This window comes from Plodia interpunctella, chromosome 14 (assembly GCF_027563975.2).
Source record: "Plodia interpunctella isolate USDA-ARS_2022_Savannah chromosome 14, ilPloInte3.2, whole genome shotgun sequence".
NCBI classification, from domain to species: domain Eukaryota; kingdom Metazoa; phylum Arthropoda; class Insecta; order Lepidoptera; family Pyralidae; genus Plodia; species Plodia interpunctella.
The window spans coordinates 8,042,177-8,060,482 of record NC_071307.1 but is presented as its reverse complement, the minus strand read 5'-3'; the positions used below and the strand labels follow the sequence as shown (position 1 = coordinate 8,060,482).

Sequence of the window (18,306 nt, the reverse complement as noted above, 5' to 3'; positions counted from 1 at the left end):
AAGGTTGAAATGAAGAAGAACATGAAGATTGAAACAGAACGTTGATTGGTATCAGACGCAGCCAGTTGACTTGTTAATCCGCGTTGAGGTATCTAAATCCAGTCTGAGACGAGATCCGATGTTGGGGCAGATTTGCGTCATGTCTTTAAATTCAAAACATTTGTTGGATTGTATAATTTTTACTGTACAAAGCACACATTTTAAAAATACATATATAACAAGAAGATATCCCATGAAGGAATCTGTTCCAGTTAAAAGCTATATAGTTTGATAGGATATAATCTTTACTAAATGTAAGACTAAAGGCATTTCAGAAATTAGACCTTCACAGGCACTTTTAGGTCAAATTTTAAATTACATGGTAATAGTTGTCGTTGTTGTAGGTCATCCGAAAGCAAGATGGGTCGACGAACTAAGAAAGGTTGCAGGTCGAAATTGGTTTCGTAAGTCACAAGACCTAGAAGGATGGCGTTCATTGAGAGAGGCTTATTCCCAGCAGTGAGAAAAAGAAGGCTGTCATTGATGATGAGCTGTTGCCCGGGATTCCGCCTGCGGTAAAAAGTACACAGCCAGCCACCCTTCAGCCGTCCACTCCACACCAAAAATGCCAACAATGCATTGGTTTGTTTTGACGAGAAAAAATTACAATCAACCAAACACACTTTCATGCTATTCGTTTTGAGTATGGAAGTATCAATTTCTCATTCTCAAATCTTCAGACTAGCATTTTGCAATGATCCACGCTACGCCACTGCCTAGAATCTCAGCAAACTTTGACATCTTATTAACAATTCACAATTTTTATCCCGTCTGCAACCGCCAAAGCTGATTAGTCAATTATGCACGAATAAAGTTCAGCTAATATCGTTATCGGATCGGCCGATTGAACGGTTGAGTCGAGTATCGATTCTTGTACCGATAACAAATGGCGTTTCTTTGTGTTTTATAAGTATATTTTGTTTATACATATTTTAAAAGTAAACTTAACAGAAAATTTGTATGATACAAAGTGTCGTAATATTATTTTTTATTGTTCATTAGCGGCCCGACTCGGCTTCGCTCGGGTAAAACATCATATAGGTACCCAAATGGCAAAATCAAATAATTAATTAGGTATTTTCAGCAGAGGTCGATCTGTTTTCAATTGAACAGATGTTAAGCTATGAATTTAAAAATAAACAATGTAATGTTGATCAAACCCAAAGTTTGGCGTGAAATTAATTAATTTTAAATTGAAAATTAATTGATCCGCATGTCAAGCAAAAAACTTAATAATCCGAAAATTTCGCCGGAGCGCGATCCGACTTAATCTGGGGGCAAATGACGCGATTAATGATTCCCTGCTTGTAGATGGAGGCACAGCCAAGATTGAGATTCGTTCCAAATGTTAAATTAATATTCAATTTTGTTTAGTGATAGATGTTCACACCCTAGAATAGAACCAATACATATTCTCCCATGGATGCTGTACGGGGCGACTAAAGGATAGACAAAGCAAAACTCAAAATTCAGCATATTTCAGTTATAAACAGCAATTGCTGATGACGCCGGTCAGTGTGCAACACATTAAAATTAATATTTCCATTAATTAATCACTGGGAGCTCACTTCAAGTTTCGAACACAAAATAAATAGTCCACAGGAGTGACGTCTAAGGCCGTAGTGTGACTTTACAATTTAAACTCAGTGTGAAGGATGTTAAATTTATTTCCCTCGTCTTAACAATGGTGTGAAAGCTCAGTGTGAATGAAGTTTGTGGATTTCACTATCGAGACCTCACAGAATGAGATGCAGTCAACCGATCACAGTGCGTTAATCAATGATTCAAATCAAATTAATTACTTATATTGCTATAAATGCGGTGTACATATTATTATTATTAATTCACGCATTTAACCAGGCCTGGCATACAAAATAGGCAATACAAAGTGGAAGATACAACTGAACTATCAACAAAGTCCATCATTGTGACGCGACGACATCCACAATGTGATGATTTCATGTCTTTTTGTGTAAAAAATCATCATATATTTTTGTGAAACATTCAATAAACAAACAAAAATATACATAAAAAGTCATAGCTGAAAAATAAAGTTATTCTATTCTATGATGGTATTCCAGTACTGGTATCACGTGTGTATAACTCCCTAATCATGCTCTAATCTCATCCCAATCCCATCTGACATTTACTTTAACGACTATCGCCATCTAGGGGCAAGTATTAATACTCGTATGTAAGTAACTTGCTAGAAGGCGGTTGAGTAGCATGAATTATGTCCGTCTGAATAGTTGATGTTCTACCTTTCTGTATTCTTTATTTTTATGTTTATAGTATTAATGAGCGCGAATCTATTAACCATCGGATTATCGCGGCTTGCAATTCAATATTACCGATAGCTTTTATTTATTTTAATAGCACGTGATTAACGACTTGATACCTGCGGTTTGTAATTAGGGTATGATTATCATTAATTGGATTTAAGGGATTTGTTTAATCCGTATGTCTGAGTCTCCGTCCGCATGTTTGAGTTAATGTCTGAGAAAATTCTACTATTATTTACATGTAATTTTCATGCAAATTTAATATATTTACATGCAGCTATGACATGACTATGGCATTCCCCATCATTATTGTATAAATTTATACTATTCTATACTAATATAATATTATGTATGTGGTGTGATTGTCTTGACGAACTCCGTGACTCCTATACTGGGGGTCCCCGGTCAGGTCAAGATGGGAAATTATATTTTTCAGATTAATATGTATGTTTCGTCTAGTTCGTTCACCGTCAAACACTGTAAAGTGCGATAGCGATAGCGATAAAACATACAACCTAAAGTATGCTTTATCCATTGTATGAATAACAGGGTTAATGTGTCATTCTAAAAATGTAATTTAGCGACAACATCCCATTAAAAAGTAGTTTTAAAATAAGTCATAACTTGGCCCAACTTATTTAACTTTCGACCAGCGTAACGTGTTTCGCGCCATTATTTTGTTAATAATCGTAAAAGTTAAAAACTCGTTAGTTCCGCCCGGCGGCTGCCCGTTCCTGTGTAAAATAATAAGGGAACAAATCCTTCTGTTCGCTCAACCCTTTGGGTGAATCTTCGAGCGTTTTGACCGCTGCGGCCGCGCCGGCATTATGATCCGTAAATTTTCTCGAGGAAGGAATCATTTCCAAAACCAATCATTCATAAAATTGACATTGACCGCAGTACAGATTAATGATTTTAAAGCGAGATAGTAAAACTGATTATTGTCTTAGTTAAAATTTGAAAAATTGACAATGACGCGCGGCCGCAGCGGTCGAAACGCTCGGAGTACCACCTCTTTACACCTCGGCCACACGGGCGTGAAATAGTTCCCGACGTTGGTGGATTTTTATCACCACCGACTATGTGACAATATGAATGAATAAATGAGAACAACACCGTATTATATAATCAACAGCCAAAAATAGCCTACCCTAAACCTTAAAGTTTCTTAAAATAAATCTTAAAAGTTACTCATTATGGGAAGAATCTCACTAAATTACGACGAATAACATATTTGGTGCTCTGAATTTCAAAAACATAAAAGTCTCACACTCGATGCGAATGCTAACGGATGACTGATGCTCAATCCCAACGCTTTTCAACGTGCTTTGAAATGACGCCCGTTTGTAATAGGGCTACATCATTCATGGAATTATTTATAGAATATCGTACATTTCTGCTATATTTTTCGCCTATTTGTTTCCACTTGGAATTCATTAATATTATTCTGACAGGGCTGTGTTCAGTACAAACAACGAAGTACGACGCCCGGTTGATATGATATCAAAGGAGGCACTCATGTATGTTAATGTGATAATTGAAAGCCGCCCGGAACTCGGGATCCCGTGCAATTTCACATGTTGCACTAATCGATGAAATAACAAGTGTATTGGTGTTTAAAAATGTCTATCTGTTTATTTTCTTTTATAGCTTAGTGGGCAAACGAGCATGTGGGTTGCCTGATGGTAAGCAAACACCACAGCCCATGGAAATCAGCAACCCGCAATGGGTCACCGATGTGTTGCCGACTTTTAGATTACAAAATTACATTACATCTTTCAAAATTACGATCTTCAGATCAATTTCTTGGAATGTCAAGAAATTGATCTGAAGAATACTGAATCTGAAGAATCTGATCTGAAGAATAATGAGGTTAATAAGAAGATTATATATTACTAGGTGTTTATCCGCGGCTTCACCTGCTTAAATGCCCTCGGGAACAGTTTTGTCTTCGTATTAAAATGGGATTGGGATAGATTAATTCATAGCGCAATAAAAATACACACAAAGTTTTTTTTATTAGCATTTAGCACCTTAAAATACACACAGCACCATCTAGTGTTTTTTTTTATATTTGCCGCCAATTATAATAGAATACAGGTTTTTCGCTAATATCATAGGAAAAATAGTCCCCTATGTCCTTCTTCATACTCTGAATTATATATATGCGATATTTCAAGAAGATTGGTTGTATACATAGATAACGCGTGAAAAGTTAACAAACAAACTTACTTTCGCATTTATAATATTAGTTGGATATAATTACGATATTTGTTGATATGGTATGTATTTTTACGATTATAATTTCTTTACGATTATAATACAGACTTGTGATCGAAAGAGAAAACAAAACCAGTGCACAACACGGCCAAAATCAATCACAGCGCATGATTGACCAAGAAAGTGATCTAAAAATAATCGAGCTAAGATGTTAATAAGTGCACGCTATAAATTATATTTTTTTAATGATTTTCATGAGTTAGAAATGTCGTGCGCGGAGTCAATCTACGACAACAATGGCGATGTCAAATAAATCACGGTGTTTTCACTAGTATTTCACGGCGGGTGCGACCGTATGAAAGCGTGCGTGCTTGTTTAAATTGATGAGCGATGGCAGTAGCTGTAGCGGGTGCGGAAGCGAGAGTGATGCAGTTATTTTTGCAAGCTTTTATTTAATTGCCAATGTATCTATGTATGTGTGAATCATATATTATAGAATTTTTTTGATTGAAGGTAACTTTTGTTCTGTTGTTTATTCGAATCTTGGAATTCAAGTTTGAAGCTTAAAGTTTGCACTTAAAACGATTGGGCTTAAATACAAGTGACCAAATACCCGTCCGTGCATTGAACCGTGCAGGAGTTCCCTCATTGAGAGCCGATCATAGGTGCACCATCAGAACATACTTATCATAGTCTCCAAATTAATCGTGTATATTTCAGCTCAATCGGTTGAAGGAATCTGCTTAAAAATTGAGTTGTAAGATTCCACCCGGCGCAGTTACGAGTGCATATTGCAAGTTACAATAATTGCATACAATACAGAGAGACACTGAAGATCCACTACAAGTGATCAAATGATATTATAACGTGGATCATACGCTTTCTCTTCAACAATGTGAACATAAGCTAAAGGTTCCTTTCCACCACGCCCACCGATATGGTCCATAAGGCAAATCGACTATGTCATTCCATGCAACGCGGGTGTGGCGGCTTTTGTGGAGTCCCTTATAATAGTAATTTGGTCGATTTGATGGTCCCGCGACAAAACGTGGTTAAGTAGAAATCTGCCGATTAGCGTTTTAATGGTGTTGTGCTAACTAGATTGTTTTAGTTTTGTAAGGGATTATTTGTTTATTAAATAATAACATCTATGTTTAAGACGACAAAAATAAAGCTTCATCTATACTCTTTACAAAAAGCGATAACATTTTGTTACGCGTAATCGTAGTTTAATTTCATATTTTTTGGAAAATATTTTAGTTAAATAATCTATCCGACACTCAACGGCTGAGGAAGAAACCGGGAAAACCCTCAGATAAGAGACCTCTATTAGTCTGAAATAAAAATATTTTGATTTGAATTTTAAGTGAAACTGGATATACCCCGTTCTACTTACTGACGGTGCAATCCACCCAAAGTCATTACTAGTGACCACATGTTCGTAGAATCAGATTAGATTTTAAGTCAGAAACTTAAAAATTAACTCTCAATAGAGTTTCCAACTAGGTCATTGGAAACTTGGCAGTATTTCAGCTAAAAGAAAACCCATTATTATATCCACAAGCACTCTTATAAGGAACAACAGAATCCGCAATGCAGGTAATGACAAAGTCGCGGGATTTAGCCGTCGCCGGGAGAGATTGATGACACAAAACCTAACCTGAGTCTGTGAGGATATATTTCGTCCCTACTTAAGATTTGGGGTTTAGGGAGTAGCTGGGTTTTCTTGGTGTCTTTATGTTATTAATAGAATTTCGGGTCACACGCCAACATTCTCGCGCCAGTGCAAAAATGTCGTAGAGTTATGACCATTTTGGCTGCTGCAGCACACGAATATATATTATACTGTGTTTTAATTGTATATCTGTCTTCTTCTTCTTCTTGACCTTATCCCACTCATGTGCAGTCGGCACAGTATGTAAGTTAATAAATAAATAAATATATTAGGACAAATCACACAGATTGAGCTAGCCCCAAAGTAAGTTCGAGACTTGTGTTATGGGATACTAGCTCAACGATACTATATTTTATAACAAATACATATATAGATAAACATCCAAGACCCGAGCCAATCAGAAAAATATCATTTTCCATCATGACCCGACCGGGGATCGAACCCGGGACCTCTCGGTTCAGAGGCAAGCACTTTACCACTGCGCCATCGAGGTCGTCAGTTCCTTCGCTTTCGTCATCTGTCTATCTTCTGTCTATTTTGGGTCCCAAGTATTATATGGTAGTTGGATCTATGATTAGTACTTGAATGGATGACAACGTCGCGAGAAGACGAATTTTGTCTGCGAATGTACTGCAAGTTTGTAGGCTTGTGGATTTTGTTCTCCCAGGTGATTTGTCAGAAGGTGGTTTCAGGACACAAACATGTGGAATTCGCTCACCCAAGTAATATCACCCAGGTGATTAAGGTGTAATAAATCTGATATAATTCGCTTCTTGCCTATATGCCACATTCAATAGAGAAATAATAAAAGCATTTGTATTTTAACATTTCTAATAGAACGCTCATTTGATATAAGAAGATGGTGCGGTATTACTAGTGTTAGAACAGAGTACAAAAGCAGAATTAAGGCTCTAAAGTACATGTAACCATTAGACTCGAATGATTAAAGGATGGTGCAATGAATCCCACGCTTCGTTAGCACCCGGCGAAACTTCTGTGTGCACAATAATAACTCAGGTGCACCGTTTAATTAGTGCCGTGTATTAATTACTGCATGTGTTTTGTTTATCACGCTCGCATCATCATGAGTGTACGTTTAATGCAATCTAGCTAACCCTATTTTTGTACCCTTTCAAAATGATTGTACCAGTGTTATATTAAATGGGTAATTTACTAAAAGAGGTCACAAATAATAATGTAATGATTTAATAAATGATTTCGGACACAAACCTTGAACGTTTAAATTACGTCAGCTATTTTGATGCTACACGCATTTTTTGATTTTCCTTCTAAACTGCTAATAGTAGTATAACCTGTAAGACATCCTGTTTTATACTTTATTAATACCTTCATATACGAGTCAAGAATGTCTCGATTATGGATGTATTTCTGAAATTCATCGTCTTCCTGCATCAAAGGTCATGCCCTTTCACTTTTACAAATAACAGTTTACTTTTAAATTGATAAACACTCTTATCACTATCACTACATAGTATAAAACAAAGTCGCTTCCCGCTGTCTGTCCCTATGTATGCTTAAATCTTTAAAAGTACGAAACGTATTTTGTTGCGAGGTTTTTAAATAGATAGTGTGAGGGGGGGTGAAGCAGGGGCGGGTCGCTAGTTAAGGTAATATTTATGGAGGGACTTCGGACTTGACCAGACAATGAACTCGTCTAAAAAACGAGTGAACAATATTGATTGTTAAATCAGAGCAGACCAGCAATTAGACATAATTGACGGCGAACAGACAGACGACATAGCAATTCTATATTTCGACTCTCGACGTCAATACATTTATGTATTAGTATGTAATTAGTATGCAAGTAAATTACCATGAAAATATTATTAGGACAGATTGTAGTGATCGGTGTCAGTTGTATACTAAATCTAATTTGATTGCAACTATTTAGTGATCGTATCAATAGTGAATAGAATACAAATAGTTCTAAACCGGCCTGTATCAATCATAGCCACGTTTTAATATTAAACACTGAAAGGCTCGCATTATAAATTAACATGGCTCATAAATTTTAGTGTGCGAAATAATTACGCATTACATAACTTAGAGGTAACCTTGAAAGTTTATATACTACATTAATAATAATAATGTAATGTACGTAGTCCCAATTTAGGCGACTTCTTTTTCGCGCCAGAGCGCACTAGTGTGACGTTAAACAAGGTCGATGTTACATTCACAATTTCTGATATTAAAATTGCAGAAATTGTTGAGATTTACTGTCCACTCTGATACAGACACTATGTTTGGACGATCGAAATAGCCAAAATGTAATTACTAAATTATTCCGATTCAAATCAATTAGCTGAATCGTTGAACACACTGTTCAATAGCACAACAGGTAGCAGCTAGATCTGGTAAAATAGTTATATCATATTGTATATGTATATGTAGATAGTATTGATTTCTAAACATGTAATTTAATATTTTATTAATTTAGGTTATAAAAATGCACAATTTGGACGAAAACACAATAGACCATTTTACCAAAAATAGAATAACACTTATACTAACACCATGGTGTAAACTGATGTCAACTTACATTGTACAAGTAAAGGTGTGTCCAATCCGCTAGTCAAGTAACATCTGTGGAAAATTGGGCTGAATTTTCCTCTTACCGTTTCTAGAAATGACCCTTCGTAGCATATGTCCGAAGCGACGAGCTCCCATGCACATCCGCTGCTCGCGAACCACTTCATCCATACAATCACTGTCCGTAGCTGTATCATCATCATCTTCTTCATCACTGTCATCATCCAACATGAGAGATTCACGCTTACTAAAACTCTTATAGTTCTCCTCGTTAAAATTTAACGTAGGCTCACTGGCACCTAAGCTTTTGGCCTCGACTGTCCATTCGACACTTTGTACATCATTAAATAGATCGTCTAGATTTGTTTCTAATAAACCTTTGGCACTGGATATCACTTTACATTTGGCTTCATTTTGTGTAACTATTGCATCTACACTATTTGATAGACATCTTTCACGTCTCACACTTTTCGTTTCTTCTGGAACTTCACTTATATTGTCACACGTTTTTGTCCTTTGCTTTACGCGCAAAGAACTCTGTGTTGACAAATGTCTTTCCTTATCTTTCAGATTTTCCGAAATCTGTGATTCTTCCCTCCGCGGCAGTTGATTCGGATGGTTTGGTCGAAACATATTCGATAACACTAACATTTTCACTGTTCTTAAAGCACCAAGACTCGTTAAACATTCCATCACTGCATTCCTCATTCATTTCACTGACGTCTCACACTGAACAAAAGACAGGCGGGTTTTGTGTTTGTTCAAGACTCGCAAAATTGTATTTTAGGAGAGAAAACTGCCTGTTGCAGTTGAGCAATGTATGCAAATGCATTCTTTATGGAAAACTGGGCATTATTCAGGCGTGTAGAATATTCCGCAGTGTCCCGGGTTTAGGTGATATTTCGCTAGGAGCGACGTTGGGCTCCGCGACAGCTCTGAATAAATAAAATATAGTCGTACATTACACCGGCCACCTTCGCCTAAGTGTGTCCCATTTTACATTGTGTCTGTTTCGCATATTTATTATAAAATGAACATTAAGCTTAAAACAGAAGAGCTGACTCATTTAAAACTAAAGAGGAATAGAAAAATTTGACCTTAATTTTTCAAAACAAACTAAAGATTAAGGTCATGGCATTAGATATATACATCCCAGATCACAAGGACACAAACCCAGGGACTCAATCTGCGTAATTTGCTGCCATAGGAATATTACTATAAACGAAGCTTCAAATAATGATTCATATTTAGTGGCCACAATTTTCCGGCATATTTTATTAAGACCCCGAACATCGTCCTGGTCAATTATCAGATTGACCTTGGAAATAATAATAAACGAATACTCACGAACCATATTAAGGATAACAATGACCAACGCAAAAAGACGATGTATAAATATTGTGAGAACTAACGTCGGAGTATGACCGGTCAGTGTTGGCATTACAGAATAACACAGTATTGTGAGAGTTTGCAAGTTTAATAGCAGCAATTATAGATTAATACGATTCCAGGTGACAGTACATCTTTCGAAAATTTAAAAGGTTGTTTATCAGTGAATCTCTAAAACAATAGGGATCAATCTCGAGCATCTTTACAGTGGACAATGAAAATACAATTTTCAAAGGTTTTAAATTTTTCTCAACTCGAAGAAAATGTAGAAATTCAGGAATAAAGAAGCATATAATGCAACGTGTGAATGTTGCAAGTGAGCCAACTTGGGTTGCATCCAAGAGATCGTGTAGCTATTGGATATGAAACCGAAATTTGATATCAAATGAACGATGATACGGACGAATGGAGCTCTGGCGTCGTATATTCGGTGGTTACATAATGTGATATTTCGAAGATTTATGTCAAGAAGGGTGAGAAAATGGCTTTAAATATTTCTATCATTTGTTTAGCTTCGAGATTCAGTCCTTCGTGAATATTAAAATGTATCTTCGTGTATCTAATAGAACTAAAAGTTCAAATGAGATGAGTAAGTTTTTTACTTGCACTTTTGCATGTGCAAAGCAAAAGTGCAAGTAAAAAACTTACTAGAGCAACAAAATATACCTACGGCAACAGTTAAAATATCTATCTATTCCCGAACATTCGCATTCTCACGACGGCCATACGCTACAAAGCGGTAGGGATTTCGTCTGCTAAATTTTCCGTCCACGTCCAAGTTCTTACTGATAAGAATCCTGCGGCATTCGGGGATTCTGGCCGAGCTGTACGGATAACGTTTAATTTCCACAGGGCAACCTAGGTACACGATATGGGACAGAGTTCAATTAGGTATATTACCGAGTGCAAACGCACAAATCATTTATTCAGAAATTAGATCTATGCAGGCACTTTTTCACGTCAAATTTTACACTATATAGTAGTTTCTCAAAAAGCTACAAATTATTGGAATTTTGGAAAGTCCACTGCTGTTAAGAAATGCCGAAAAAAACTCATTTAAACAATGTAATTAATCATTATAACATCACAACTAATATATAAGTAGATCTGTAACTTACGTATGTTTTATGATGAAGATAATTGATTAGATAATTTAAACGAAATCGCGTTGAATAAATGGACTAGATACTAATAGATATTACAGGAGACAAGGTATTTACTCGTACCCGCCAGTTTTCGGTGGGATTAGGTAGTGAGAAGATCGTATAAGAACGACGACAATATCTCTTTTAGAGCAACTTAATGGAACTGATAAGGGTCCTGCAGCGTGTGGTTCATATTATTTGTATTGCTTGTACTGAAGTTCTCTATCTATTTTACCGAGGACCCCGGGTGTCACAGCAGGTAATGAAACCGCTAGAATTAGAGAGGTCAGCACCTAATCGGATCACTGATTTTTTTGCCGTTTTGTCACATATCAAGTTTTAACTTTCTCTCTCTCTCATCTGAACGTTTTCCCGGTTTCTTCAGCAGCTGTAAAGCGTCCGATCGAGTTAATCATGTTTTAACTGAAGCTCTCTAAACAGACAGACACTCTGGGGCGTACGGCATATGCCGTGCATTATTTAGTGCGCGTTTGCGTGAATTATTACCAAGCGGTCCGTTTTTTGTTCCGCTGAGAATTTATGATACGGATTGTTTCGTTAAAGATACCGGTGTACGTTGTTTAGACGGAGGATTTTAAAATCGCTGCCAAAAAAATCTGAGTTATTATATTTCTATATATTTGATACTATAAAACAAACCAGGCAAACTGTAGTCTTATAGTACCTATTTACTATCTATTGCTGGCAACTTCGTACGTACGTAAATATACCGGTTTTTCCCGTTCCTGTAGGGATTTCGGTAAATCACACACTTTTCAAAAAACTTACATACCAAATCTAAATTGTCTACCTCCAGTCGTTTTGGCTGTGCGTTGTCTGCTCAGTCAGTTTCGAAAGAATTTTATAAATGTGATTTCATAACGCTTGCATTTATTTGATTTTAGAGAGATAATAATTTAATCCATTTTGGATTTAAGAGGAAAAAAGTATATCTCAAACGTGGAAATTGGCTACTAGCATGGGTCCTGCTAAAAGAAGGGAGTGACTTCTACTTCTGACTCGGGTAAAAAAAATCTGATTTTAGATTAATCTTTTTAAACATAACTAACTTCTTGGCAAAATTTTACGGAACTATTATTCAACGTGTTACATTACAGGTGTTAAAATATTCAAATCGTACGCGTGCATTGAATCATATTCGGCTTTATTATCGCACTCCGCGCTCTTGTATCATAAGCACTGAGCGCTTGTGTCATACTTCTACTAATATTATAAATGCGAAAATTTGTGAGGATGTGCGTATGTAAGTACACGCAAAATCTACTGGACCGCTTGTTATGTAATTTGGTACACGGGTAGGATATTACCTGGAATAATACATGGGGTGCTCTTTATCTCGAAATTCCCACGGTAACGAAGCCCCGGGTCGCAGCTAGTATATATGCTATAATCTAACAAAATAAAAATCTAGGTACCATAGTATCACAATTTATATACTATCCAGAACATTTTATATACTATCCAGTGATACTGGATAACTCCTCCGTTAGGCAGCGGCTTAGTGGCCGCCAGTTCACTTTATCTTGTTCAGGCGACTGTGGAATTTAAAGTCGCTTTCAGCAATATCCGCTAATTTCCAAGGGATATATGAGGCACTGAACTCTTTGAATAAAAATTATATACAATTCATTTCATTATTCTAAAATCCATTATACATTTTTGCATTGAATTGTGGACGAGAATTTTAAAACAAAAAAGCTTATTTATGTTTTCTGACAAAAAAGAAAGACAAGCATTTGTTTAAACAAATATAAACATTCAGAACATTTGTTTTATATACAAATTTGATCTACATAAGAAAAATATTGTTTTGAATATTTGCTCTAAGATGACGATACGAACATACGACAGCATGCAAATACAAAATGTTTCCTTTACTCCAGACCACTACAAAATCATAAATATTGTTTTGATAATCAAGATCTTCGGCACCACGTGAACCACAACTGTTTCCCGTTGTTTTCACAATACCTAAATGTCATTAAAGGTCGAAGAAGAAGGAACTGTTTAGATTACAAACCGTCACAATAAGAAACATAGGTTCTCACACGTGTCCGCTAATCGTCTGAGCAGTCAAGATGCTTGTCCAAAAAAATCAAGGTCGGAACAAGGCTGCGAACAGCAAATCGAGCCTGCATCGCAAATGGATAAATTCACGTTCTAAATATAAACTGTGCATAAATAAATATAGTATATTATATAGTACATGGATAAAAGAGGCACAGGACGGCGGGGGGTGGCGTACGCGAAGGCAGGCAGGCCTATGCCCAGCAGTGGACCAAAAAGGGGCTGAAATGATGATTATACAGGGTTACTGGTACCTCAGAAATATCAAACACAACTAATATTACTTATAAAAATACTAGCTCCGCCCGCGTGAATTAATTTCCCACGGGAGTAGATAGGTACCCTATGTCGTTCTCCGTACTTCAAACTATGTATAATATGTATACTAAATTTCAATAAAGGTAAGGGTGTAAAACGTGAAGAGTTAACAAACAAACTTTTGCATTTATAATATTAGTTAGGATTATTTACTTATAATAATACTAATATATAATTTCGGAGATCACTATACATAGTATAAAACAAAGTCGCCCTCCGTTCTGTCTGTTTCTAAGGTTTCTTCTTTTTAAACCACGCAACGGATTTTGATACCGTTTTCAATATTATTTAGACAATTTATTCCCCATGGTTTATCACAGACATACATATGTAAATGACCCCGTGTGAGCCGCGCCAGGTCGCTGTGTACAAATAAACTCATGTTTTCATATTCCTTTACATTGACGACATGATGATTTTTCCTATTGGGAATGCTATTATTACCGATAGGTAATAATAGCATTCCCAATAGGAAGCTGTAAGCTGATAATAGTAGCTGATAAGCTACTTATATTGTGCGTCCCTTAGTCCTCTCTTACGACATCCACGTGAGGATACGCAGTGGTCCTATTCTAGGGCGGAACCACACGCCACATTTGGAAATAGTGTCTATCTCTCTGTTTTCTCAAAAAGCCATATAATCTTACTATTTAGACTTCTAGATGTGAAAATACTAATACCTACTAAAATACAATTAAATTCTTAATAGCCGATGTAACCCTTTTTGTGTGTTAATTAATAGTTCACGTCTAAACAATGCACTGGTGACCTATATAGTTCTTATCTCTTGAGCGATAAAGTTGCTAATCGTTCAAATTTTATTTTACAACTGAGGTGTTGGTTACGTAACGTTGGACCTGTGTAGGAATTGTTTAATCGTTCTAATTATGACGGTAATTGATCTTAAAGAGGGCATAGATAAGTAGAGCAATGCTCTCTCTCTCCCTCTCTCATCTGAGCGTTATTCCCGTTACTTCCTCAGCCATAGAGCAATGTTCTCCAAACATGAGATCGTATTAATAGGTTATGTGGATTTTCAGAATACGAATATGGGTGTATACACCGTATACACCCATATTTCCATATTTATATTATTATTACGAAAATCTGTCTGTAACGCTTTCTCAGCTACCCGCTAAACGGATTTTGTTGAAATTGAGTAAACAAATAGTTAAATACCAGAGTTAAACATAAGTTACGTTTTTTTTTAATTTCTATACCCGACAAACGCACCCGATATATTGACGCGAGCTACGGGAAACAACTAAACATTACAGAAGCATAGTAAAACGTATTTTTAGTTAAAATGTAGAATTTAGCATACTACAGAAGTGGCATAGATTATTTTGTAGTTACCTAAGTCACATGGGACTCAATTCTCTCAAAAAAACCTTACAATTTAGCAATTTATAAATGAAAATAAAATATAATTACACATTACATAAGTACCAATATCCCGTGTCAGAGATTCCAAGCCCCTTTGAAGGTAAAATTAATGTGATAAATTAAAAGTAAGAACTCTAATATGCCGAGTTTCACGAGACATCAAAGAGAAATCTAAAATACGATTGCTTTCCTTCGGGCAAACAACCCTATTGACACCTATGATTTCCTTTTGCGAATTGATAAATTGCGCGTTTGATGTAGGGCTGAACAAATAGGGTTGGCGATCAAAAGGTGCGATATGTGACAGCTGAGTTCATTCTGTTTTTTAGAATCGGGAATTTTGAGAGCAAAATAGATTTTGCATGGTCAAGTCGTGTTTTCTTTTTAAAATATCCGTAATCTATTTATGTAGGCGGCCGATTGTAAAATCACACTGACTTCGCGGCTTCACAACCCCGAACGCAACCGAGAACATGCAGAGCTGAGAGAAATACAGTGACATGGGCCAGTAGCTGGCATACATGTGAGGCAGCTACTGGCATGCGTGACTTAATTTAGGGATCAAAAATAACCGTGGACCTAAAATTTAGCACGGACCAATTTTATTCAATAAAAAGTCCCCTCTAAGCAAATCAACGAGCATCGAACATCCAAAAATTCTTGCAAATTCGATTCTATAAAAAATAATCAAATGAGACGTTTTCATACGTTCGTTCGATCACAAATCAAAATCGAGTGATCGACTGAATCGTAATCTGACGACCGTCTCAGTACTCCCCTGGGAGACGAGGGTATGTCTATTCTGCCACAAGAGTATTGACGAGTGACTTGATTTTGATAATACGCGTTTTTTATGTAAGTTACTTTTTCTTTGACAGGTCAAAAATATACCATACCCTCCTGCTCCATACAGGATCTGTATGAGGCCAATGACAAGGCAATAGTTGTGGCTATGTACTGGTTTAAATTCATATAAGGTGTTAAACTATTTTGACTCGAAAAGAAGAATACATATTTCAGTGATGTCGATGTGATCGAGAGCAATGTCAAGCGAAAATAAAACACGATGACACTTCTATTTATCATACCATTCCAAACTCTGTGGCTCCTTGAAACTATTCCTAGTTAATTCATAGTAATTGGCAAACGTCAAACCGTGTGACCACACGCGAGTTAATCTCGTGGAAGATGGTGGTAGATGAGCGTATATATCTCGTAAACAAGTTAATCATTAACGATGGATGTCGTGTGTTCCTGTCGCCACCGGCTTGTACACTGCGCTAGGAAAAATATAATCAATACTTGCAAACTCCAATGAGGATTTTTGTAATTGTTTTCGCTGGTGCAACGTCACGACGCTAAATATAACCTCGTTTTAAATAAAGTGTAAGCAGTGTAAATTCATATAATTAAAAATGCTTACGATGGTATGTACAAGTGTACATACATTGTACAGATTATAAAACGGCACGTACAATAGTTATTTTCATCTATTTATTTAACTTTATTATAAAAACACGTAAAAGGCGGACTTGTAGCCTGAGGCTTTTTCTACCAGTTAACAAATTTGTCATGCAGATAGAAAAGAATTTGTGTCTGTAAATGTTAAAGTGTCCGTTCAGTTATAGCATTGAAATAAGGTCATGTAAGAAACAATGGCAGGCTAGCCCGTCGCCTATGAGAAGAATCTCCAGTTTTTAGCAGGAGATGTAACTGGCACATTCTAGGCAAAGCGCCTGTGACACTCATGATCTAAGTCCAACATGAAACATTAGTTTACGTTAGTAAATAAGATATGTGATATGTGGCTGACTGTACAGGAGACGGGTTTTCTCGAAAACATTTCAGAGGAAACAGCACGTTAAGTGAAATTGATAGTACCTCAAGATGGGATCTTTTTGCGGTGTCTTGCTTCGCGTGTGACAGGGTGTAATTTAACTCAATTTAATTAATTTACCGTCTTATTCCTAACTAGCTGCGCCAAGGGAATCTATTTCAGTATGTATTTGAGGTTTCATACCCAAAACTGTATTTCTTCTACTGATCTGTGTCTTTAGGATTGTTTTGCTCCGTAAAGACGTGAATATCTATACTATTATTATAAAGAGGTAAGCGTTTGTGAGTTTGTATTTTTGAGGCGGGTAATCGCCGAAACTACCGAACCGATTTCAAAAATTATTAGAAAAGTACATTATCCAAGATTGCTATAGGCTATATTTTATCTCAAAATTCCCACGGGAGCGAAGCCCCGGGCAACATCGTTTGGTAAAATATAATAAATTGTAATTTCATCTTATAAATGCCTTTTAGATGTACAATTTTGTATGTAAAATGTACAGAAAACTTTATGAGCAACTCGTAAAATACTTTCCACATATCATCGACTACATTATCAGTTTAAACAATACAACACATTACCACGGTATCATAAATTTATATCAATACCATTCTAATTATATCGATAAAACTGTTTATTTTCATCAGTTAGCAGCTTTAATATAACTAAAACAACAAAACAATTCTGTCTAGCATTCTAGAATGTAGTGGAAATAATTTCTCCTAATATTCCACACAAAGTTTCAACTTTACGATACCACGTAGCCCAGTTTGCGGGCGGCCTTACCACTTCGAGGTAATTGGTAGCAATTTATACTGTAAGTTAACTGTATATTAAAGATATTATATTTATTTGTACAAAAATACAATTTGTAAAAGTACAATAGGCGAACTTATTGCTAAAAGCATTACCTACAGTCTACCTTTGGATCATACAGAGAGTGCTATGTGGGTGCAAAATATATATTGACATAAATATTCAAATATAAATAATTACATTCGTATTTACATCAATTATGTAAATACGAAGTATGTAGTCGTACACTAATACAATTATATACATACCTACTACAATAAATAGTTGTAAACGTAAATATATAATTATTATGTATATGAGTAGAAAAAAAATGCGTAAATCGATACACTTAAGACTCCAACAAATAAAATTTATTATAAATAATAATAAATTGAATAATATAATTTTCTACAGCAAATATAAAGATGTTCTTCTGACACAACAAAATAATAAAATTTTAAAAACGATTACGTTACAGTGGAATTAATTGCTACCTTCAATACACTCTCCACGCTTCACACAAAGTTCCATCTTTACGACGACACTTTGTCTCCCGATGTAGCCAAGTCTGCGGGCGGCCTT

At 36.1% G+C, this 18,306-nt stretch overlaps 2 protein-coding genes across 3 annotated transcripts in view; both read right to left on the bottom strand.

Annotated features, from left to right (window-relative positions):
• Window positions 1–18,306, bottom strand: part of LOC135309842 (atypical protein kinase C-like) — a 137,437-nt gene that overhangs the window by 102,314 nt on the left and 16,817 nt on the right. The window lies entirely within an intron of this gene.
• LOC128675107 (atypical protein kinase C) overlaps window positions 1–18,306 on the bottom strand; it is a 182,766-nt gene that overhangs the window by 157,802 nt on the left and 6,658 nt on the right. The window contains exon 2 of the mRNA XM_053754246.2: window positions 8,853–9,495. Within this exon, the coding sequence (XP_053610221.1) occupies window positions 8,853–9,474 (622 nt within the window). The 5' untranslated portion in view covers window positions 9,475–9,495. The remainder of the gene's footprint in view (window positions 1–8,852; window positions 9,496–18,306) is intronic.